The following is a 24,853-nucleotide window of genomic DNA, read 5'->3' as shown; positions in this document are numbered from 1 at the left end:
CCATTGTCTCATATGGCTGGGAGGGAGGCAGGACCCAGCCAAAGGATGGCAGGTGGACCCTGGCCCTGCTCTGAAGCACACCTTCATCCAGCCGCACACCTTGCAGGCCCCCACCCCTTGCCCGCAGCGCAGGACCAAGCCCTCTTTCTGGGATGCAGAGGCCCGTGGGTTCTGAGACTGCCAGCACGAGGCCTCTGATGGCTTCTGGGGAGGTGCTCTCCCCCCGCCTGTGCCTTCTCGGCCCCCCCCAACCAGCCCCTCTCCTGTCTGCAGCCTCCACCTTGTCTCCTCTCACGTTGGTGCCTGCAGTGTCCACGCTTTGGCCTCTCCGTGCCCACCCACTGTCACTCCCCTCTCCTTCACCGTCCTTGCACATCCCACCTGCACACCCTGCCTCTCTGTACCCAAGTCCCTGATCTGTAGGTGGCACTGGCGCCCAACCCACCAGGCACACGGGCCCCAAGCATGGGTGTCTTCCCAGGTTCCCCCCCATGAACTTCCGAAACCGGCCCAGCCACTGCCTTACTCAGACCCAGAACTCACCTCCCTGGAGTCCTGCCAAGGCCTCCACACTGGGGTCCCTGTTTTCCCTCTGCCTGTCACTCCTCCACCCCACCCCCATGGCCTCCACGAGAAAGTCTGAGCCTCCCAGCCTGGCTGAGAGGAGCTTCACAGTCTGTTCCAGTCCCTTCATTCCTTCATTCATTCGTCCAGGCTTTTCTAAATGCCTACGTGGGCCAGGCCCCAGGCTGGCTCTGGTGACTTGGAGCTGCATTAGCCCAGACCCTACGGGTGCAGCATCTGGGGACACAGCAGTGCAGCAAGAGCCACCTCCCCCCAGCCTCCCTCCGAGAAAGCAGCCCCTCCCTCTCCCTCCTCGCGGCTCCCCTGCACCCTGGGCCCTACAATCCTTCTGTGGCACCGTGTCCCGGAGCTGCTTGAGGGGAGCACCACGTGGGCAGGGACTGGAGTTGACTCCTCCGGCGCCTGCCGCCTGCCACGGAGCAGGTGTCCAGTGAATGGCCGCTAGAGACAGAATGAGGTCCTCAGCCCCGGCAGCAAGGCTACACCTGCTCCCCTCTCTGCCCTGCACCTCTGGGGCTTGGGGGCAGCAGCATGAATGTTCTCTCTAGAAAACAAAGAATGAAACCCCCAGGGTTTATTCTCTGTTCTCTCTGTCTCACCGCACCCAGTGGAAAGGGGACTTGTTGAGTGTTGTTACCGCTGTTTTCTGTAGTTGTGGCACGTGCTCTAGGCGGAAAGGGAAGCTTTTGTTGGGGGTGGGGGTGGGAGGAGGTACTGGGCCAGGAAGGAGCAATGACAAGGGACATTTCTAACGGAAGAGTCACCGTGTGTCATTGCAGCGTGCGTGGGTCAAGGTTCCCCCAAGGATAATCTGCATGTTTGATTTCTGTGCACGTAGCTTAGAGACAAGGGGTGACATAATCACAGTGGGTTTGAAAGATCACCTCTGGAATCCGATATTTTAAAAATAATATCTGACAGCTCTGTCGTGCTGGAGTCACTGGGCCTGGACTTATCCACCCACTATAAAAAACTAGAAAACTGGAAAAAATATACAAAACAACTGTTTTGGGATACTGGGGCACAGGCAGCTCAGGACTAACAGAGGGAAGACGAAAGAAGGGACCCCTGTGACCACCCAGCTCTCTGCCTGGAGGCTGTTTCTTGAACCAGAGGACAAGAGGGAACCAGGTAGGGCATGGCATCCTCCCCAGGTTAAGAGACAGTGATGTGAGAGGCAGAAGAGCATAGCAGAGGGGAGAGAGCTATGCAGAACGAGACCTCAGGAGAGCTGCATAGAGGTGCCTTTGACTCTTGGACTAAATACGAAGCCATGTAGATGGAGAGGAAATTTCACAGGGTTGGGTAAAAAATGACCAGGTTGCTGTAAGCTAAACATTCCCAGGGCTGGGAGACATTCGAGTTCTGGCCAGGTGGAGATTCCTTGTGGAACACCCAGGCATGCAGTGGGGACACCAAAAGCATCATGCCTTATTAGTGGAACTGAAATCGCCCTAGAGTGAAGGCATAAACCTGCTTGAAGTTCAAGAACAAGCCTCAAAGAGATCACGCTGGTCTGCAAGCGAGCTAACTGCCTGCCAAAGTAAAGTATAACACTCTTCGTAGAAAGAGAAGAAAACCCAGCCCTCAACAACATAAAATCGACAAATGTGACCGGTCATAAGAAGCTGGAAAATGTGACCCAGGGCCAGAAGAAAAATCGGTCAGTAGCAACAGACCCAGAAATGAGATCAATGGGGAAACTAGCAGACGATGACTTTAAAACAGCCGATGTAAATATATTTAAGTATTCAGAGGAAAGCATGAACATAAGTAGGGGCATTAGAGAAGGCATGGAAAGAAACCAAATGGAAATTATAGAAATGAAAATGGAAATTTCTGAAATAAAAAATTCCCTCAGGGCTTCCCTGGTGGTGCAGTGGTTGAGAGTCCACCTGCCGATGCAGGGGACACGGGTTCGTGCCCCGGTCCGGGAAGATCCCACATGCCGCGGAGCGGCTGGGCCCGTGAGCCATGGCCGCTGAGCCTGCGTGTCCGGAGCCTGTGCTCCGCAACGGGAGAGGCCACAACAGTGAGAGGCCCGCGTACCACAGGAGAAAAAAAAAATTCCTTGAAAGGAATTAGCAGTAGATTATATATTACAGAGGAAAAGATGGGTGAACCTGAAAACATAACAGTAGAAACTATTCAGACTAAAGCAATGACAGGAAAAAAGACTGAAAAATATGAAAAGAGACTCAGTGATCTGTGGATATAAGTTTTTCTGTCTAGATTGGGAGCGGGGAAGACTGAAAGTTTTTGAAGAAATAATGGCTGGAAAATGTCCACATTTGATGAAAACTATAGACTCATCTCAGTGAATCCGAAGCAGAATAAACACAGCAAAAACCTACCAACTTCATCATAATCAAACTTCTGAGTGACAGTGATAAGAAGAAAATCTTAAAAGCAGTAAGTGGGGAACAAAGCAGCCCAGTATGTAAAATGGAACAGAAGAATGACTGCAGACTTCTCATCTGAAACAATGTGAACCAGAAGACGATGGAACAGCGTCGTTAAAGAGCTGAAAGAAAACAATCTATCAAACAGGTCTATACCAAGCCTCCCCGACACAAAAACTTTCAGAAATGAAGGCATGACTGCCAAATGCTATTGCATTTCTTTTGGGGGTGATGAAAAATGTCCTCAAGTTGATTGCGGGGGTTTGATTGTGCATTCACGACTCTGAATACACTGAAAACCATTGAATTGTACACATTGAATGGTATGTGAATGTTATAGAGCACGTGAATAAAATAATGTCAGTAAAGCTGTCACACACACAAAATGAAGGCAAAACACTTTTGCAGACACACGAAAGCTAGGATTTGTTGCCAGCAGACCCGCCCTATAGAAAAGTGAAGAAAAATAATATCAAAGGACGTGAAGAAAATGAAAAAGCAAGCCATCAGCGTGATAGAGGATATGTATCTGGTGAAACACAGGTGTCTACAATATATAAAGAACTTCTACAACTCAATAATAAGAAGACCAAAAAAACTATTAAAAATGAGCAAAGGAGTTTAGCAGATACTCCACAAAAATGTATGTAAATGACCAATAAATGAAATGATTACATTAACATCACTAGTCATCAGGGGAATTCCAATTAAAACTCGTTGAAATACCATCCAATGTCCTCTAGGATGACTCACAGTAAGATGATGGGTAGTGTCAAGTGTTGGTGAGGATACAGAGTGAAAGGAACTGTCACAGGTCTCTGGTGGGAAGGCAAAGTGGTACAACCTCTACAGAGAGCAGTTTGGTAGTCTCTTGTGAAGTTAGACACACAGCACGTGGCCCAGCAATTCCACTCCTAGGTATTTACCCAGGAGAAACAAAAGCACACGTCCACACAGACTTGTCAGCAAACGTTCTTAGCAGCTTTATTTGTAACAGTCCCACACTGGAAAGAATCCAGATGTCCTTGGACATGAACAGCTCATCCGTGCAAAGGAGCAGCATTTGACGATCAAAAAGAACAAACCAGTGGTGTGAGCCGTGTGAGTGAATCTCAAAAAAAAACACGCAGCAGAACAAGACGTCAAAGACTGCGTACCGTGTGATTCCATTTATATGCAGTTCCAGAAAATCAAGTCAGATCCATGGCACAGAATGCCGATCACAGCCGCCTGGGGCCGGGGTTGGGGATGAGCGTGGACGGTCACAGCAGGCTTTTTACAGTGGACAGAAATGTCCCATACCATGACTGTGGTCCTGGTTACATGAGTGTGTACATTTGTCAACATATATTTCAATGAAGTTGAATTAATAAAATAATAGCTACCATTCATTCAGCCCCTCCTGGGTCCCAGGCATAATGCTAGAACTTTCCACGCTACAGGTCAGATGAACGGATGGGTGAATAACAGCCTGAGACACAGATGTCCTTAGTCCCATTTTACAAGTGAGAAACAGGAACTCGGAGAGGTTAAGCAGCTTGCTCTGGGTTACACAGCCGGAGATTCTCTCCGAGCGCATCCAGGGATGGCAAGGGACTCCCGCTGTGGCCCAAGACCCCCCATTACCAAGGCGGCTGCAAGACAGCAGGCGGGAGAGAGGTAGACCCCAGCACTAACCACGCATGATACAGCGCACGGCGTCAGGTAGCTGCCAGGGCAGCTGAAGGACGGAGAGCGGCAGGACCATCTTGCAAGTCTTGGGACGGGGGTCAGCTTAGCTTATATAGGTCCTTGCTCCCTAAGAGCTGAGACTGGCTGGCTGGGGCCCTGCTGAATCCGCCTAGGGCCCTGAACGCCAGCCCCACAAAGTGGGGGGCTTCGGCGGGGCTTTTTCACGGGAAGGCTTGGCAGCCTCATGGGTCAGAAAGCTCTTCTGGTCGCAGAGTCGGGGCTGGACTGGAGCCGGCGTGACCCAGGCAGGCTCCGAGAGGAGGCCCTGCGGGGGAAGGCATCTGAGCTAGGCCTCCAGGGGGACCTTCAGTTATTGACGTGTTCACGTACCGGCTCATTCTTTCACTGACAGTGACCTGTCGAGCACCTGGCTGTGCCTGGCCTTGTCCAGTCCCGAAGGAGGCAGGGGGGACACGACGAAGGCTTAAGCCAGAGGACGGGGCGTGCCCTGGTCCAGATAATTCAGAGACTGCTGCCCGCAAGGCTCAGGTTCTCTTGCCGGGCTAAACTGGGGGAGGAGGTGGCCCAGTGGCAGTAGGTGGCCTGACCCTAGCTCACCAGAGGCAGGCACTCGATCCACCTCTGTCACCAGAGGGGAAGTTCCGGGGCTGAAGCAGGTGGGCCGGCTCTGCTGCCCCCTCTGGCCTCGCTTGGGCAGCCCAGGGCCGTAACTTCACCTTGCCCCAGGGCTGGGACTAGGGTGCGGCCAGTGGATTATTCGCTTTGGATGCAGAGTTTAAGGGGAGGCCAAAAAAGTGATCAAGGTAAATGATATTTTAATGTGATATTTTAAAAATTGGAATTAATGCAAAAAACAAATCCATGATGAAAAAAATGCCAGACTTTAAAGACGGAATCCAGCATACAGTCTTGCATGCTCCTAGCGGCACTGCTTTCTGAGAGACCCAGGTAGGCAAATCACGGCACTTTGGAGCCAGACAGGTCTTGGTTTGAGTCTGGTTCTGACGGGCAGCAGCCATGTGGCCTTGGAAAAGTCAACTATCCTCTCTGAACTTCAATTTTCTCACCCATAGAGAAAAACGAAGCAAAGACCAACCTGGGTAAGCATCTTAATGGTGATAGACGAGGCAGGCATTAAGGAATCTGTCATAGAACCTGGCCTGGCACCTAGTAGATGCTCAGTAAACGGTGCTGTTGCCATGAGTATTGAACTGACAAAGCATCCTGGGCGGTCAGAGGAGGCAGGGTTGGATGGAGGAGGCCAATGGCTGAGACTGCCCAGTTGATCGCCATGTGCAAGCACTGGCCGGCCCCCACTGCTCTGGCCCACTGCACCGTGATTCTGCCTGCCGGTGCCGATGAGGAAACTAAGGCTAAGATAGCCCAGCGGGGCCAGCGGGGCCATGGCAGCACCTGCACCTGCATGCAGACACCCAGTGTCCTGGGCCTGTGGTCCCCGGGGAGGTGACGGCGTGGTGTCTAGGATGGGGCTCCCCCCACCCAGGAGAAGAGCCAGGAGGTGGTCCTGGCTGGTAATGCACTGTCTTATTTCAGGTTGCCCTTCCCGCCTGGGGACCGAGTGACCTTCAACGGCAAGGAATGCATGTGCCAGAAGTGCTCCCTGCCCACATCAGCGGGCAGCAGCGTGCCCCTGTCCCAGGGCCTCTGGAGTAAGTGGACGCAGAGCGGCGTGGCGGAGGGGGCTTGGCAGTGCTGGGTGGCAGGCCTGACACCACTGGGACCAGAAGTAGTGGAAGCGAATAACTGTGGATGAACACAACGAAGGGAACCAGGGCCAGGCGTCTCTGGGGTACTCCTGCCTCTAAGCCTTTGCTCAGCCTGTGTCCTCCCCGCTTTGTGCCACTCCATCTTTCAGCCCGGCTCTAGCCCACCTCCTCAAAGAAGCCTTCTGGCCTCCTTCTGGCCTTCTCCCTCCAGCACCCACACTCAGCTCCCCACAGTTATTTCCAGAGCATCCGGGAGCCCTTCAGGAGAGACACTAGGAGAACAGTGACCTCTGGGCTCCTGTGGTCTGGGGCTCTTGGATTACCTGTTCCGTCCCCTGGGAGCTGGGCCAGGGTGCGTATGCAGTGGGTGCTCAATACATGCTTCTTGAATGAAGAAGAGGGTTGTTAGTGAAAATGAACCAGTAGCAGGGCCATGTCAGGAGCTTGTGGATGTGGGGCAGAGAGCGAGGTGGGAGCAGAAAGGTGCTGGCCTTTCCCTGTGGGTGGCTCTTCCAGGACCAGAGATGGGACACAGGGACGGGGAGGGAGCCCGGCGCCCCAGGACTGCTCCCACCAGGCTCCCACTGCAGAAACGGGGTGTTCAGAGCCCACCCTGTGTGCAGGGTGGCTGTGGTGTCCCCAGTGCCAGGGCCACATGTCCTGGGACAGAGGAGGGGTTTGCATTGACTTCCAGAGCCAGCCCCTGGCTCTCCTCACTCTCCTGTCCTCTCCCGCTTCCTTGTCCGCGACACTGAAAGTCTGTACAGAGGAGACTGCACATCCTCCCAGGAGCCGAGTGTTGGCTTCGGGGACTGGTAATAATTTTATCTGGGAAATGAGGCAAAGCCTTCATCCCTTGGGGAGGCAAGCTCACAGCAGTCGCAGTTGGTGAGGCTGTTGCTTTGGGGTCTGCTAGGAGAGTTCTGCATTCAAAACTTTCTCTCCAGCTGAGATCTGGATTGATTAAATTTTTGAGAATTTGCTTCAACAAATAGCCCTATTATCATTAAGCCTGAAATAGTAATCAAAAAACTACAGCAAAATTTGAAAAGGCGGGGATTAGTTTGAAGAGTTTGTCCAGAGCTTCCTGGCAGCCAAAGTAAAAAGGGAAATATACCCAATCACAGACTCATTGTCTGAGACTTTTTTGAGATTTTTTTTAAATGTCATGGGCAGAAAGGCTGCCCTCTCCAAATGGAAATTTATTTTAAAATATCAAATCTGTGTTTTCAAAGAACAAATGCTGCCCTCACCCCCAGATGGGTCTGTAACCCACCCCTTCTATAACCTATCCCTTCTCGCAGTCCATGGTGATAATCCCCAGCTTAGAACCGTTTTTGTGCCTGGAAGGCATTAAACATTCATCACCAGCTCTTGGCTTCTGTGTGGATGTCTGCATTGTCTTCCCAGATCCCACCTCCTTTTGTCCCCAGAGCAGCCTGGCCAGGCAGGAGTCCCTCCCTCCTTCTGCAGGAGCATAAGTGCCCTGAGCCTGGTGGAGAGCAGCAGAAGTGCTGGGTGCCCAGTGTCCAGCTAGGGAGGGGTGGGGCTGAGGTTTGAGCCAAGACCTTTAAAGTCCAAAGCAGGGGAGCCCGCCCTGCTGTGACCAGAGGCTTTCTGAAGAGGTGACCTTTGTTCTGAAACCTAAAACACAGGTTTTCATTAAGTAGGCATTGAGGGAAGGGCACTGCATGAGCTGGGCCCAACTGCCACCCCCGTGTGAGTGGACAAGGTGAGTGCTGTGTGGGAGCAGGGAATGGAAGTGAAGAAACCAGGCGGCAAAGCCATGCCAGGGAGCTCCAGCTGCATCCTGGAGGCAACGAGGAGCCATAGATGGCTGTTGAGGGAGGTAGTGCCGAGGTGGGTTGGGAGCATGCTAGGAATGTGAGCCTACGCAGCGTGGTCTGCCCTGCAGGTGGTGGCAGCTGGGGGAGGGACGCGGCCCTTCTTGCATAGAGAGGAAAGCTGCAGATGGCCACCTTTGGGGGCCGCCTTCCCTGGGGGAAGCAGAGAGTGGCCAGCTGCTCCCCTGGAAGTCAGGCTTGGTCCCAGGGACCTGAGCTTCCCTCTTCCGCTCATTGGCCTGAGCCTGTTGCTTAGTAACAGAATCTGCGCTTCTTGCTGGATGCCCACGCCTTCCCCGGGGAGGGGTGCACCACTCCTTCTGGGTGGCCAGTTCCTCCGCCGCACCTGAGCTTTCCACGTCGCTTCTGCCCTGGACTGCCTCCCCGACTGCCCTGGGGGGAGGGTCTCCTCCCGGAGAGCCCGCTGGGCGCCCATCCAGGCTCCCCTTTTCCAGGCTCCTCCCGGACTCTCCAGCTCTGAACCGGTTGCTGGTTGGAGCCGGTCACAGGGCAGCCCTCAGAGAGGCCCAGCGCCACTCCAATCAGGGCGCAGCTCTGAGCCCGGCTGTGAGGAATAGACCCCGCCACTCACCACCTGGGTGCCCTGGGCACGCTGTGTCCCCTCTCCGGGCCTTGGGAGTGGATGTGGGGTCAGCAGTGGGTGTGGGCAGTGGCCCGGAGGGGCAGCCTGGTGTCGCAGCAGCCAGGAGCTGGGAATGTGGGACCTTGGACCGGGGCAGCCCTGTCCAAGCTGAGGAGCCCCCGTGACCCATTCTTGGGCTCGACTCCACCTGCTGGGGCCCAGCCCAGCCAGGACGGGGTCACGCCGGGAACCTGGGATCACACTCGGAGCCAGGATCAGGAGGCCCACCGAAGTCAGGAGGGAAGGGGCAGGGCCCTGGCATCCAAGGCCTCTGCTGGCTGTGTGCCCATGAGGGGCCGTCCTGTGGGTGGGGCGGGTCCTCAGGCCTTTGGACGTGCATCCACCTGGGCTGTGGCCCTTGGAGCCTCTGTGTCTTCCGCCCATGTGGGGTTGCACTGTCCATGTGATCAGGGGTGGGTGACGGGATCAGAGCCCTGGTCCCTCTTCTGGAAATGGGGTGAGCCTTTCTTGTGGCAAGGCTGAGGTTAAATGAGGGGGTGACGTGGAAAGATGAGGAGGGGCTGGGCCCCATGGGGGGAGCAGGCATGCAGGCTGCCTTGTGGGGTGCAGTGGCTGCCTTGTGGGGTGCATCTGCTTTGTAGGGTGCTGTAGCCCCCAGGAACCAATGTCCCTCCTGGCCGCCACTCCCCGCCCCCAAGCCACTGCGTTGCAGTCAGGGGGTCGAGTCGCCAGTTCAGTGCAGAGCCCAGTGGGTGGGATGAACTTGAACCTTTTTTATCTCTCCCAGCAGATGCTCGCAGCTCCTCCTGCTTGGCCCAGGCTCCTTAGAGAAATCGCAAGCCAAGCCCGTAACGTCTCAGGCATTTTAAAGTTAGAGCCCAGTCGGTTCCTTGCCATCAAAGGTCAATCTCAGATTCGACCCACACCCCCCTCCCCTCCCAGTTAGATCTGAGGAGGACAGTGGGCGAGGGAGTCTGATCCTGCACCCCACTCCCAGCCCGAGTCCACAGCTGGGGCTCAGAGAGGCCCCCGACATGTCCTGGGTCCCATGCGAGTTAGTGGCAGAGCCGGGCCTTTGAACCCATGACCGCGTCTGCTAGAGGAGGGAGCACTTGAGGGGAAACAAGGAAACTTTTTGGAAGGTTCTAGAAGGGTCATGCTGGGGAAGGGGCCCAGGTCCATCCTGTGGCTGTGATGGCAGAGCCAGGCCCAGGGTGCGAGGATGAGTGGATGGCACGCTTTGGCCCTTCCAGGCCAAAGTGTGCCCCCCTTCTGCCCCCGGGCAGTGGGGACACACTCCCTCAAGGACGTCTGCGCGTTGACAGCTGTTGTCGAGTGGATTCATCACAGATTCACCTGTCATTTGCAAAGCCCTGCGAAGCTATGCTGAGCTCCAGATGTGTTTAGAAAATGATGATTGCCGTTTCCATGACAACAGTCCTCGCACCTGGCCCTGGCCTCCACGTTCATGGCTCACTATTAGTGAGACTCTACCCCGAGTCTATGGGGACAAGGAGGCGGTGTGGAGGTGCGGACCACGTCCCCCCTCGGCGGCAGGTGGCACGTTTGTCCGGAGCCTTGGACCCTGCCCTGGGGGAAGGCACACTGCTGATACAGGAAGAGGCAGAGCAGGGGGCTTCCTGCAGGGAATCGGCCCCTCACGAGGTGTCCCCCTCGAGACAACAGCGGTAATAGTTCGAGCGTTCAGCTCACGTGTGTGTATTCATTCCTCAAACGCGTTCTTCACACCACAGGCCTGTCTCTGTTAGCTCATGACAGCTGCGTGAGGCTGGTACTGTTACTACCCCCATAAAATGCATCCCTGTGTTAGTGGGCACAGAGACGTGAAGTGACTCGGTCACTGTCACACAGCTGGCGGGGGCAGCCTGGCTCCAAGGTCCGTGTTTCCAGCCACTGCCGTGCCCCGCCTCTCCCCTGGCCCCGTGTGGTCCGGGATGCTCCTTTGCTTTGCCTGTCTACGAAGACCTGGACCGAGGCTCCGAGCAGGCTTTCTCCACTTCAGTGCTGTTGACACTTGGGGCCTGACGATTCTTTGTGGTGGGGGCCGACCTGTGCCCTGGAGGGTTTTGAGCAGCATTCCTGGCCTCCGGGCCCCTGGGGCACGACCCCCACCTTCCACGCCCAGTTGGAAGGACCAGAATTGTCTCCAGACACAGCCCAAAGCCCCCGGCAGCAAAATGGCCCTGGTCAAGAGGCGCTGGCACAGAGCGTACCGTGTGTGCCTGCGGTCACCCGCTAGGTGAGGGCCCAGAGTCAAAGCTGCACGGATCCAGCACTGGGAGGCGGTGTCGGCCCTGCTCTGCTGGGGACGGACTGAGGGGGCGGGAGGGGAGGGGTCTTGATGCCTCCTGAACTTGAGGAGGGAGCTTCCTCTTGGCTCCGATGCATTCAGGCGTTCGTTCACTGAGCTCTTCTCTGCCGCCAGCCTGGCTGGGCTCCAGGATCCTGAGATGGCTGGGAGGTCCCCTCTTCCCTCCCAGCCCTGGACCTTGGGGTTCGAGCCTGTTCTTCGGGTCTTTTCCAAAGTTGCCAGTGGATTTGACGGTGTGGTAAATTAAGAAATCTAGAGTTTGACCAACAGTTCTGTAGATATTAAATATTTTTTATTCTTAAAGATAACATGATGCTGGCCTCTGCCCAGAAGGAGAGCAAATCCCTGTCAGAGCAGAGTCTGGCGAGCCCGCCGTGCGTTGGGCGTGTCCCGGCAGCATCAGCGCCTAGACGTGCAGGCTCTGCTGTCTTCATATGAGATCCGTCATTGAATGTGACTGCCCCGCCCCACCCCCCAGCTGGAAACAGGGCTCCACACGGAGAGGAAAGAGGCTTGTCCAGTGTGACCCCGAGGAGTAGGGCCAGGATTGGAGCCAGGCTGCTGGACCTTGGGCCCCATTCTTTCATCTGGGGGGGGGGCGGTCCATGCCTGGCTGAGCCCGGGAAATGCTGAGTCCCTCAGGGCACCCCCTGCTCGCCTCTCCTCATCAGGGCCCTTTGGGGTCCCCAAGGCCCCACCCTTGTCATGTCCCCGACACACACAGATATACACAGAAATACTAGACACACACACACATAGAGACACACGTGCAGTCACACAGACAGACACACGCAGAGACGGATAGACCTACATACAGACATACACACATTTATGCACAGACACAGACAGACTCACGCAGGGACACACATGCATACACACAACACATCACACACGCAGGCACTAACACGCACACACATAGACACACTCATGCACACACACCCCTGCACACAGTCACATACAGATATACCTGTCTGCACACAGACATGTCACACAAACATACAAGTGCACGTAATCAGACACAACACATGCACATAAGACACACGTGTACATACTCGATACACGTATGTGCACACACACGCACACCCCAGGCAGGTCATGCTGCCTGTCTCTGCCCCTGACGTTGCCCGGCCTGCTCCACCCCCTGGTCCTTCAGCACACGTGGCACTGACTGTGGGAGCCCCCGGTGTGGCTGCCCATGGCTGGAGGGGTCGGGAGGCAGCAGGGCCGTGTACTGAGCACCCGAGACCCTGTGGGGGGGGGGACTTGATCAGGGACGGGCATGGCTGGAGGGGCAGCGGGGAGACCGGTCAGGGGCCCAGAACAGGCTGGGGGCCATGGGAGGGAGAGCCCCCATCACCGGGAATGAAGGCGCTTCCTGGGGCCTGGCTCCGACCTGGGCTGAGGCCGGGAGCACAAGCACGGGTGGTCAATGTCCTATGTCCGGGATGTGGCACGGCTGGCCACAGAAGGAGCTCAGAAGCCGGGGCCGGAGGGCTTCCTGGGAGGGGCACCCTGGCAGGCGAGCGCTCAGAGGACAGGCATCGGGGCTCCAACCTCTCTAAAGCGGCACCTTTCCTGGTGGGGGGGCACAATTAGGTTCAAAGTCCACCTGCCAACAGAGCAGGACAGGCGAGGCCACCCAGAGCTCCTGCCATCATGGCACCCTGCTGCCCGGGCCATGCTTGGGGCAATGCCCACTGCAGGGTGCCCCTGTGCAAGTCCACATCTGCTTCCGCAGGCCTAGACGCCCATCTCTGGAAGGTGGGGCCTCTGTCTAGTTCATCCTGGTATCCCAGGCGCGCGGCCCAGGCTGCACGCAGTCGGCGCTCGATGTGCGCTCACGCTGGCCGTCGTGTAACGGTTGCGGCTGGACGGTTCCGTCTGTCCCGTCCCCAGGCCCGCTCTCACTGCCCCTGGGGTGTCTGAAGTCCCAGCGGTGCAGGGCCACCACCCTGCGCCTCTCGCCCACGCCCACGAGGATGACGGCTGTGCTCCATTCTTTCTTCCAGGTTGCAAGGGCTGCGGAGTGGAGATCAAAAACGGCCAGTCCCTGGTGGCCCTGGAGAAACACTGGCATCTGGGCTGTTTCAAGTGCAAGACATGCGGGAAACAACTGAACGCGGAGTATATCAGCAAGTGAGTGGGCGGGGCTCGCTGACCTGTCACCTGGGGGCGGGGCAGGGCTCGTCCTGTGCCCACCCTCCTGCCAGCTGCTCCCGTCTGTGCCAGGGGAAGAGCCCCGGCCGGGCCCCTCTCCCTACCAGCCTTGCTTCCTCAGTGTGGTTTGCAGAGACTCCCATGCTCTTTCTGTTCACTGGGACAGAGACTTTAGCGCTTCCGCCTTTGACCTTGTAAAACACCTCCCCACACCGCCCCTGGTGTCACCCTCACCCGTGGAATTCGCCCCTCTTGCTGGTGCCTGCATCCCCTGCAGAATGCAAAGTGGACGTCAGCCGAGGCCGTCAGCAGAGCAAGGAAGAGAGGGCTGACCGGGCTCGGGCGTCACGGGTGTGACAGCACAGCCCTGTCTTCTGCCGCGGGGCCATCGGCAGCTCCCGCTGGCCGACACGGGGTCCCTGATGTGTCCTCAGGATGCGGCGGTGGCTGCTTTGGGGTGCGGGGGGAGCACCGTTATCCAGAGGCAGTGGGGAGGGAGCTTCTGGGGATCGGGCCCTGAGCAGAGGCAGCTGGTCTGCCAGGTGCATTCTAATCCCTGGAGATCAGGAAACTGAGTCGGGTGAGCCCCCAGACAGCACCGGGGAGGGAAGGGTTACAGGCTGAGCTCAAAGGAGCAGCTTCTCTGAGTGCAGAGCGGCTCCCTCCTGCCAGTTAGGGGCTTTTCTGGCAACTTCTATCAAAGACTGTGCTAGTTCTTGATGCTCTGAGGGAATAAAACCATCGCAGGAATTGACTGGGGTAAAAGACTGCTGCAATAAAGCTTCAGAGAATAAAACCCGCACACATACATGCACGCGCACGCATGTGCCCGCGAGAGCGGGTGTGCACCGGGGGAATCCGAACCGGGTCGCCGCGTGTGCCGGTGTCAATTTCCTGGTGGACCTTGTACTCTAATTCTGTAAGATGTGAGCCTTGGGGAAACCTGGGGAAGGCCGTCCTGGTTTCTCTGTCCCGTTTCTTACAACTGTGTTTGGATCCGCAATTATCTCAAAATCAAACATTGCCAGTGAGAGTCGCCACATCAAGACGAGCCTCTGTCCAGGCTGGGTCAGGCTGGGGTGGGGGGGTGGTTTCTGGCTGCTTGGGCCAGGACCTGTTGCCTCTGTCATAGTAAAGGGAAGGGGTGAGTGACACGCCAAGGCAGCCTTGGGGACAGAGCACTTAAAATAAAATGATGCCCAGCCCCCAGGGTGCTGCAGCCCCTCTCACCCACACAGCGTGCATGTTACTTAGCAGCCTCTGGAACAGCCCGGAATTCGTGATGAGGGCGTGGTGGTGTTGCCATGGAGACGTTATCTTTGAACCTCCTGGATTTGCTGCATGTACAGCCTTTTTTTGGGAGAGGTTGGGGCCCTGAGGTCAGGGCATTTGAAGGTGGACCCTAAGGGCCCAATATACATGTCCCCTCCCCTGTGGAAGGAAGGGCTGCTTCGTTTCGGAGGCTGCAGAGAAACACTGGGACCTCACCCCTCCTGCCGTCATCTGTGTGACCCAGACAAGGTCCTGAGCTTTGAGGAAAAGAGGGCGCCGCTAGCTGCAGTCTCCCAACAGCTTGAGGAATCTCACCTTCTGTTAGCAGCTGAGCAAAAATCAAAACCAAACTAGGGCTCACACGGCAACTTCAGCAGTGCGGGGTTGGGGGCGGCGGGGCGGGGATGACGCACCAGAGTAACGCCCCCGACCCTGCACCCCCCGTGCCAGTCGCCTCCACATCCGAGTCCCATTGGGCTGGACCTGGGGCCGGGGGCACAGCCCCGGTTGGCGATGACAATGACAGTGGCCTCAGCCACCAGGTGCCAGGTGCCGGCCATACCTTGTCTTCCTTAGACCTTGCACTTACCGATCCCACTTTACAGCCAGGAAGCTGAGGCTCAGACAGGTTAAGTGGCAGCTGGGACTCTGGGCGTTTGAGTGCAAGCCTGTTCACTCACCACTGCCCAGCAGGAAGCACTGGCACCACCTCCGACACCGTCACTGCCACTCGTCCCGTGGCGTTGACCCCATAGTGATAATTAATGAGCTCCGACCGCAGGCCAGATACTGTCCAGGCCTCGTGTCTGCGTTGTCTTCCGTCCACCACCTGCAAACCAGCTTCTCCTTACAGTTCAGTGAAGGGGGCTCGGCATTTAGGCAGCCCGCCTGCGGCTGCCCAGATATTCATGAGCAGTGCCCACGAGGTGTCCCGCTCGTCCCAATTTCCCAAAGCCACAAGCCACACCCGTGGCGCGTAGTAAGCCCGCCATTGCCGTGCGCGGGGAGCGTGGACGCGTCGCTCCTTCCTGCACAGCCTGATGTCCCTCGCCCCTCGGATTTCGAGAGCAGGACGCTCCCGGCCACGCCCGGGAGGGTGAGGGTCAGTCCCAAGGCACACCTGCCACTTGGCATCTTGTCACCCTCAGACCTGGTCTCCAACGTGGGCGGCTTTGTCACACCCCTTGTCGGCTCACGTTTTTCTCCAGCGCCCCAGACCCCTTTCAGAACGAGCAGGAAGCCACCCAATGCGTAAACAGACTATTTCCCACCCTGGATGTTAAACACCTGACAGAATGAACTGGAAGGAAGAGCCACGTCTGCGGAAACGTCTTTTATTTCCCAGACGCAGCTTTGATTCCTTGGGCTCAGCCTTTGGAGCCCTCCACCAGCCCTCGCTCGCCCCCTGGGCAGGCGGCCCCACCTCTTGCACTTCAGTTTGTCCACCTGTGATATGGGACGATCTTTGTGGTATTTCTCTTGGGGCTGCCCTGATGACCGAGGGGCCGTGCTGGTGCCCGTAAGTGCCCCATACACGCTGTTCAAGGGCTGTGCTGTTACCCAGAGTAGGAGGAAGTGGGCGTTTGCCCCTTGGACGTGGCCGCTCTCGTTGGCGAGGACTCTGAGGGCTTGGGGGTCCTGGGGGTGCCCCCGCCGTCCTGACTGCTGGCTCTGTTGCAGGGATGGGCTGCCCTACTGTGAGGCTGACTATCACAGCAAGTTCGGGATCCGTTGCGATGGCTGTGAGAAGTACATCACGGGGCACGTGCTGGAGGTAAGGAGGCCAGCCTGGAGGCTGCAAGCATGACACTCGCCCGCTCTAAGTTCTTCTCTGGGCACTGGGGTCTGCCCGCCCCCTAGGAGTTAACAGAGAGGATAAGAAGGTGCCTCTCGTGGCGTCTGTGGTGTATGTTTGTGCAGCAACCCGCACCCCTGAGCCTCTGCCTCCCAGCTCTGCCAGAGGACACCTTCCAGAGTCTGCCCAGTGAGTGCCACCTCCTCCAGGAATATTTCCCTGCAACACTCTCTCACCTGTGCCCTTTACACGTTGACAGAGAGGTGGGAAGAACTTGCGATCCTGGTTCAGCCCTTTGGCATCTAGATGGGAAATCTGAGGCTTGGCGGGTTGCAAAGGGAGCCCGGGGGGCAGGGCTGGGTCCACAGAGGCGGACAGGTCACCCAGCGATTTCAGGTTGGGGCATTTCTGGGGTGCTGACAGGTGCGTTTCTTGGTCTGGGTGGTAGTTACACGGGTGTGTCCCTTTGTGAAAATAACACGTGTTATGTACCTTACTACATTTGTTCAGTAAGATCAATTCCATGGGGTGAACAGGACCAAACCACCCCCCTGATGCTCTGGCCCAGCCTGCCCCTCCACCCCACTCTGCAGCCCCTCCTGGGCTCTGCACTGGGGCGGGTGGATGGGCCATCCCTCGGCGAGCATATGGTCTGTTGGGGAGGGCAGAGGTAACCAGAGGACCTGGGGTGTGGGGAGGGGGCAGAGCAGTGGGAGAGGAGGGGCCCTGACCCAGCCAAGGGGCTTGGGAGCCTTTTCCAAGGAGGTCACAGAAGCAGCCTCTGGGGGTGGGAAGACAGGTTGGGGTCTGAGGCCGTAGGGCCCAGGCCACCCTCCCAGACAAGGGCTTCTGAACCCTGGAAAGCCTGGGTCGGATTTGCATACTAGAGAGCTCCCTCAGGCTGCCGCTGAGGCTGGACTTGAGGCCGGAGCCCGGGAGCCCAGCCGTAGGGAGCTCAGAATGCCTTGGTCAATTGCATGTTGAGCACTGAGCTGCTTTTCTTGAAATTACACTTGACATCAGAGCTGCAGGGAGAGAGTTGCCCCAGGGCCTCAGCTCCAGGTAGCCGGGAGGGGAAGGGGGTGGCCACACCCACCCAGGGGCAGTGAGGCCCTCCCCACCACCTCCCCATTTCCCAGATGCCACAGCGGGGATGGTCCCAGGCTCTGTGCAGAGCTGTGCCCTTCTACGCCCAGAGGCCCCTGCGGTGGGGCTGTGATTACACCCTCATTGACTGTAGAGAGTTTGCAAAGCACAAATAAGGGGGGAAGTCACTGACATGCGATCATATTTAGCTGAACTCTGGCTGGATTCCTTCCAGTTTTTTCTCTCTCCACATGTCAGAGTTGGCATCAAACCATTTATACATCATATCCTGATTTTTTCCACTCCCACGTCCTATTTAATAGGTCCCTATGTTTTTGTCTTGTGTTTTATGGGTCTTTTTGTAAACAGCCTTATTGGAACGTAGTTCACTTCACACGTGTAAAGTGTGTGATTCGGTGGTTTTTAGTATCTTCACAGAGCTGTGCACCCATCCCCACAGTCCATTTTAGGACGTTCTCATCACCTCAAGGAGAAGCCTGTACCCCTTAGCTGTCCCTCCCCTACACCCTGAGCCCGTGGCAGCCACCAGTCTACTTTGGTCTCTGTAGAGTTCCCTGTTCTGGACGCGTCCTATAAATGGAATCATCCACTACGTGGGGTCCTCTGTGATTGGATCTGTCTCACAAGATAACATTTCCAGGTGCATCGCACATAAGAGTGTTTCAGCGTTGCATCGTATTTCGTTGTAGGAATAGACCAGAATGCTTTAGGCTGATCATTCATTGTTGGACATAGCACCGTTCTCCACATTTTTACTACGATAAATAACACTGAGATGAACATCTTCTTTTATTGCATTTCTAGTTTTCCTTAAGATTCATTCACAGAAGTGTAGAAACTGAGCCAACAGCCATGCACTTTGTCAGGGTTCTTGACACATAAATTGCTTTCCAGAAAGTTTATTCTGATTTACGTGCTTATCAACAGAGAACGCTCTTTCCCATCTCCCACCCTGGGTGTAATCTTTATGAAATCCTATGTCAAGCTGATGGGGGAGAACGTGGGACCTCGCTGTGGTTTGCTTCCCTCCCACCCCTAGTGGTGCCGGGTCTTCTTTGTCATTTTTAGCCAATCAGAGTTCTTGCGTTTCAGTTATCTTCCGTCAGCATCGCCTGTTTCTACACTGGGGGCTCCATGTCTTTCCGACGGAGCTGGGCGGGTGGTCATGTGATGAGACTGTTGACATCTCGCCTGCTGAACACGTTGTATGTTTTTCTGGGGTACTGATCACGCCTCATGTTTCTACCCCCATCCTCCGAACGTGCACGAAGGATGAGTCCTCCCCCTGTACCCCACGGTGACGTCTCACCTGGCCCTCCCGTCTCTCCAGGGCTCTCTCCTCACCCAGACCCTGCTGCAGACCCTGCTCTGGGGGAGTCTGGGCAGCCGCCACCTCCGGCAGCAACACTGAGGCTTCTGGAGGATGCCCCGGCCAGGGCCCCACCTGCCGCAGTGCCTGGCAGTTCAAGCCTGTTTCTCTCTGTTCCCCCAAAAGACTGTTCCAGACCTTCCTCGCTCTCCTGGGCTGCTGCCCTCCCACCCCAGCCGGCCAGCCACAATGACCTTGTCTAAGACTTAACAGAGAGAGGGTCAGACATCACTCAGGGCTGTCTGCGAAGCTTCTACCCCACCCGCTCCTGCCCTTCCTGACGGGGGCTCTGTCTCTCCTCCCAGCCACTGCCCCCAACCCTGTGCTCTGGTCCGAACCCCGCCTGCCTCCTCTAGAGCCTTACCCTGCCATCTCCTTTCCTCCCTGGGGGCCGCAAGGCATCCTGCTGGTGGCTTGTTGAAACAGCTCAAGTCGCCCCCGTTTAAAGAGACTAGAAACCTGTCACGCTCACCTGTCCAGGTCCACCAGCCGCTGCACCGTCTCTTCAAGCCGCTCCCCAGAGCGCCGGCCCCCTCCCGCCCTGCTTGGTGCCCTCACTCTGTGGGCCCGTGTCTGTGTGTCTGGGAGAGCGTGTGCCGGGCTATCGGCCACACGCAGGGCCGAGCGCACTCGAGCCCAGGGGGCCCAGGCGGGCTCCCGGTGCCTGTTCTTGGCCCGACCGCCTGGCATCCCCCTGCGTAGATGTTGCTTTGTGCTCTGTCTCACGCCACGCTGTGATACCTGATGGCCTTAGCGGGGAGCATCTTAGGCTCTGTGGGCTGAGCAGTTGTCGCTGCAGGTGTGTGACTGTAGCCTGGCCCGCTTCCGGCACCCTTTGGGGTGGGCGGGACACGCCAGCCCCGGCCCTGGCGGCCCGGTCACCAGAACCTCCTCGGGGATCCGAGGGGTCGTGTCTGCGGAGTGTCCCCCAGCTCAGCGCCGGCCACGAGGTAGCTGCTGGGGGCTGGAGGATAAAGAGCCTCCCGGGGAAGATGAATGCTTTTGTTTTCGCCCCTGCGGGCGGTGAGCTCCGCGGTGTGTAGCAGTTGAGTCAGCGGGACCTGCACAGCTCTGAGATTCCTCCCCAGCGAGGCGGCAGCTGCGGGCAGGCGGGCGGGGACAAGCCGGCTCCACAGAAGGGAGCAGCCACCGTGCTGGCACCACCTGGGCTCGGCCCAGAGCGTGCTGGCACCCAGCTGGGTGTGCAGTGGGCTCTTGGGGGGCGGCAGGTGGCAGGGGACAGGACCTGAAAAAGAAAGAGAAGGATCCAGACCGCTGGCTGGAGGGTGAGGGCATCTCTGTGCCCCCGCTCTCTGCCCCCGTCCTCACGGTCACACTGCCTGTTCCTGCCAGCCTGTCCCGGGAGCGGGGCTAGACAGGGGCCGAGGGGCCGACTGCTCCGACTGGGCTGTGGTGCCCGGACCCCGTGCAGGTAGGAAGCTCTCTGGGCCGATGGGGAGGCCACACTGGCGGCAGGTGGGTGGGATTGCAGGGAGCGGGGCAGATCAGCCAGGTGCAGGGCCCCCAAGGCACCTGCCACCCCACCCGGCTTTGCCTCCTAAGGTGTTTCCTCTCTGCAGCCTGAGTAGGGGAGCAGCCCGGGCCTCTTCCCCGCCCCTGCGGGAGCCCTCAATCTGTGCCGCGTCTGCATGCACCGGGCCCGGTGCCATCTTATGCTGGGCGCCCGCCCGTGAAATGTGCATTTGGTGGTAGTGCAGTTCCCCACACTCCCTCTGTCACTCTAAATATTTAACATCCTCCACTGCATGTTGTCTCGCATCCTGCGTGTCTGGGGTGTCTGTCCTGATGAGCCAGCTCCATGCCGGGTCTGGGTGTGGGAGCATCCTGGGTCCGGTGGGGACCTGGGAGGGGCTGACACAAGCCCCTTCCCCGTCGCGGGGTTGGCTGGCTGGGGCAGGGGGTGGGCAGGGCAAGGAGCAGAGGTAGGGGGCTGGGAGCAGCCCTGCTGCAGTGCTGGCTCCTGGGGATGGAGTCTCTCCACAGAGAGAGCTGGAAGGTGGCTGTGCATTGCCAGGGGACGGTGGTCTAAGCAGATCAACCAGCCCAGGGTTGGACGAGCGGAGGGGGTGTTGAGTGAGAGGGGGTCCCTGGCTGAGTCCCTGCCATCACGTTGTTCTCTACTGGTTCTCACAGTATTAGCAGGAACAGGTGGGCGGGGGCGGGGAATGGGGTGCGTCTTGGCCAGCCCCATCCTCCTTATAACCCTGGCGGGGCCTCTGTCTGAGCCCCACCTGCCTCCTGCAGCCTGGCTGTCTCCATGGTAATGAGAAGCCCAGGGTCCCTCTGGGACCACTAATTAATCCCTCCCTCCCTTTGTTCCTTCCTCTGTGCTTCCCTCCCTCCCTCCCTCCTTCTTCCCTTCCTTCCCTTCTCCATCCACTACTCACCTTCCTGAAGGCTCACTGTGTCCCAGCCTGGCCTGGGGGCGGAGTTCCCGGTGAGGACGGTGGCAGGGGTCCCCCTGCCTGACCTGGAGGAGCCCTGGAGGGAGGGGGGCGGCCAACTGATAGTTTCTCCATTTCAGATGGACCCTCTCCTGCGACTCCCGACGCTGGTGTGTTTATTTCTGCCTCTTTTCTTTTCTCCTTGGCACTTCCTTTTCACCCTCCTAAGCCAGCAGGACTTTTATCACTGGGAGAAAACAAACCCTGAGTTCCGAACAAATAAAGGCGTTTCCTAAGGACAGAGGTGAAGTCAGCTTCCCAAGACCCCAGCTTCTCACTCCCTTTTTAAAACTTAATGAACGTGTTTATTTTAAAAACACTCTCAGAGGGAATACCTGTTTATCCTAAAAGAAAAATCATCCATAATGCATGTCATCACCCAGAAAAACTACCGTTAGCATTTAGACGTCATCCTTTTGGATCATGTGCACACAAAGACGCACACGGACGCACACACACACGAAGACACACACAGACACACGGACACACAGACACAGAAATACTCGCAAACTTACACACATAGACACAGACACACACAGAGATACACACGGATACAGACACACAAATACACAGATACACACATAGAGACACACACAGGGACACAAAAATACACACGCATACATACGCAGACTCACACACACACACAGGGACACACAGACACACGCGGACTTGCCTTCAGCCTGATGCCACGCCCCTGCTCAGCACCCAGCAAGGATCAGTGTGTTCTGTCCTTGCCCTTAACCATTGGCCCGTCAGCACATTCCCAGGCATCGGGGTTGAAGAAGCCCGGCAAGGGCGCCACACCGACGTCCTTACTGCAGGACTTCTCAGAGCCTTGATAGCTGACGTGCCCGGAGGTGGAGTATGTTACTTTTCTGCTCCCACACTCACTGGTCAGAACCCCCCTGTCCTCTAGGACCCCGTTATGCATGCCTGATGGGTACTGTTTTCTCGTTCAGAACATCTTTATGGGACAGCCCCTCTGCGTGCAGCTCTGCTCTAGGGCCTGGGACAGCAGAGAACGAGGGGACAAGGCTTAGTCCTGGAGCGGTCACCCAAGTCCTGGAGCTGGGGCAGAGAGAGGAACAGAGCCCAAACACAGTCAGGGAGCCACGCCAGCCTCCATGTGGTCCCCCAAGACCCCGAGCCCAGAGCGAGCCTGTCCCGAGGCCTGTGGCATCAGCAATGGGGAGGAGGCAGGGCTGAGTCAGGGGTTCTGGGGAGGGTCTTTGCTGACATGGCACAGAGCTGGAGGACTGCCAGATGTTCCCCCCTCCCCCGACTGCATCCTTCCTGCTACAGATCTTGATTAGCTTCTCGGTAAATTTCATTTGATCCGTGCACTCTGGAGAGCAGGCCTTTCAAGATACGGTTCCAGTTCTGGTCATTCACGAAGGAGACTAAAGCTTCAAACTGGGGGCTGTGCCAGGAGCAGCCACTGGGAGCTGGCTGGGCTGGGGGATGTGTGCCCTGCAGCGGGGACCCAGGGGAGGGCCCAAAAGCAGGCGGAGGCACAGCCGCTTCTCCAGGGAATGGAAGAGGCCATGGATGGCTTTAGGGAGGAAAAGTGGGTGCCTGCTTCCGATGGGGTAGGGGAGGTCCATCCCTCCGTGCTTCCCACAGCTGGGGGAGGGGGGAGGGGTTGGCTGCTTGTCTCTGCAGGGAGGGGAGGGAGTTGCTGCAGCCCAGAGACACTGCCACATCTCCACGGTGCCAGACCGGTCCCTAATGTCCACGGTAGGGCCACGCTCAGTGCCCTCCACTCTGCCTGGGTACCGCTGAGGAACAGCGCTCGCTCTGTGCCCCCGGAGGCTGCGTTCCTAACGAGCCTGGTTCTGTCTGATTAAAGATGACAGCCGCTTGTCAGAAGGCACAAGACATCGTTTTCAAACCACACACCGCAAAATCTCATGGGCTTTTGATACACTTTTAAAATCTGCGCCATCTTGAGTCCCACCTGGATAAGGGGCTGCGCTGCCTCCCGGGCTGGGGGCTGGGCTGATGGCACAGATGACTGAGGCCCTTCTACGACAGTTGTAGGGAGGGAAGGGCTCTGACGGAGCAGGGGCTGCTGCTGGGTTCCTATCACGTGGAACGCCCCGGCCACCGTGGCCACTGTGAGACAGAGCAGAGCAGCAGTGGGGGTTGATGCAAGGGGTGAGGACACTTTTATTTTGGACTTCACGAGCCTGTCTCAGTCGGCTTGGGCTGCTATGCTATGAACTGCGAGGCTTAAACAACGGCTGTAGAGGCTGGAAGTCCGAGATCAAGGTGCCAGTGCACTGGGTTCCTGGCTTGGAGAGTGTCACCTTCTCCCTGTGTCCTCCCGTGGCAGAGAGCTCTGCTGTCTCATCTTGTAAGGACACGAGTGTCCTTATAAGACATCCTGGGGGCCCCACGTGGCTTTTCATGGCTGAATAATCTGCCGTTGTGTTATCACACTCACATTTGGACATTTGGGCTGGTTCCACCTTCTGGCTACTGGGAATAATGCTGCTGTGAAGATTTATGTACGCGTTATCGTGTGGACCCAGGTTTTTTATCTCTTTTGTTCTCTTCCTTTTTCCTAAATACCTAGGAGTGGAATCGCTGGGTTGTATGGTAGTTCTGTGTTTAACTTTTGGAGGCACTGACAGTGTTTTCCACAGTGGCTGCGCCGTTTTACGTCCCCACCACCGATGTGCAAGGGTTCCAATTTCTCCGTATCCTCATTAGCACTTGTTATTTTCCCTTTTGTTTTGTCTTAATTACAGTCGCCCTCGTGGGTGTGAGGTGGTGTCTCATTGTCGTTTGGATTTGCCTTTCCTGAATGACAGTGATGCTGAGCATCTCTGATTTGCTTCTTGGCCATTCCTGTCTTCTTTGGGAAAAAAATGTCCGTCCAAGCCGTTTGCCTATTTTTTAACTGAACTGTTTGTCTTTTTGTTGTTGAGCTGTAAGAGCTCTTTATATATTCTGATCCTAAACCCTTATCAGATCTGTGATTTGCAAATATTGTCTCCCATTCTATAGTTGACCTTTTCACTTTCTTGATAACGTCCTTTGATGCACAAAAGTTGTCAATTTTTATGAAGTCCAACTTATCTATTGTGTTGTTGCAGCTCACGCTTTCTGTGTCATATCCGAAAATCCACTGCCAAATCTGGGGTCAGCAAAATACACCCGTGTTTTCTTCTGTGGTTTTATATTTCCGTGGGAAAACTCTCTTACTGGCATGTAACACACAGAGGAGTCCGTGAATCTCACACACTGGACACACCCAAGCCACCAGCACCCAGACCAAGAAAACACATGCCCCGCACCCCAGACGGCCCCCTGGGGACCCCAAGGCAGCCACCACCCTGACTCTGACCGTATAGATTCATTTGCCTCGTTTTGAACTTTGTAAAAATGGAATCGGCTCCGCGGTGTCTGGTTTCCTTCCTCAGCCTTGAGTCTGTTCTAGGCCTCCAAGTTGATTGCTCAGGGTGTGGGGTTTGGGGGTGCGTGGGCATGGGGTGCA

The 24,853-nt window shown here is 56.7% G+C and overlaps 1 protein-coding gene across 5 annotated transcripts in view; it reads left to right on the top strand.

Moving 5' to 3' along the window:
* Nucleotides 1–24,853, top strand: part of ABLIM2 (actin binding LIM protein family member 2) — a 149,871-nt gene that overhangs the window by 48,962 nt on the left and 76,056 nt on the right. For all 5 annotated transcript variants that reach the window (XM_024745189.1, XM_024745187.1, XM_024745188.1 and 2 more), the window contains exons 4-6: nucleotides 6,234–6,349; nucleotides 13,196–13,322; nucleotides 16,296–16,389. In XM_024745189.1, the coding sequence (XP_024600957.1) occupies nucleotides 6,234–6,349; nucleotides 13,196–13,322; nucleotides 16,296–16,389 (337 nt within the window). The remainder of the gene's footprint in view (nucleotides 1–6,233; nucleotides 6,350–13,195; nucleotides 13,323–16,295; nucleotides 16,390–24,853) is intronic.

The sequence above is a fragment of the Neophocaena asiaeorientalis genome, unplaced genomic scaffold (genome assembly GCF_003031525.2).
Source record: "Neophocaena asiaeorientalis asiaeorientalis breed wild unplaced genomic scaffold, Neophocaena_asiaeorientalis_V1.1 scaffold65, whole genome shotgun sequence".
NCBI lineage: Eukaryota > Metazoa > Chordata > Mammalia > Artiodactyla > Phocoenidae > Neophocaena > Neophocaena asiaeorientalis.
The sequence above is the reverse complement of the archived record's forward strand: the minus strand, read 5'-3'. Positions and strand labels throughout refer to the sequence as shown.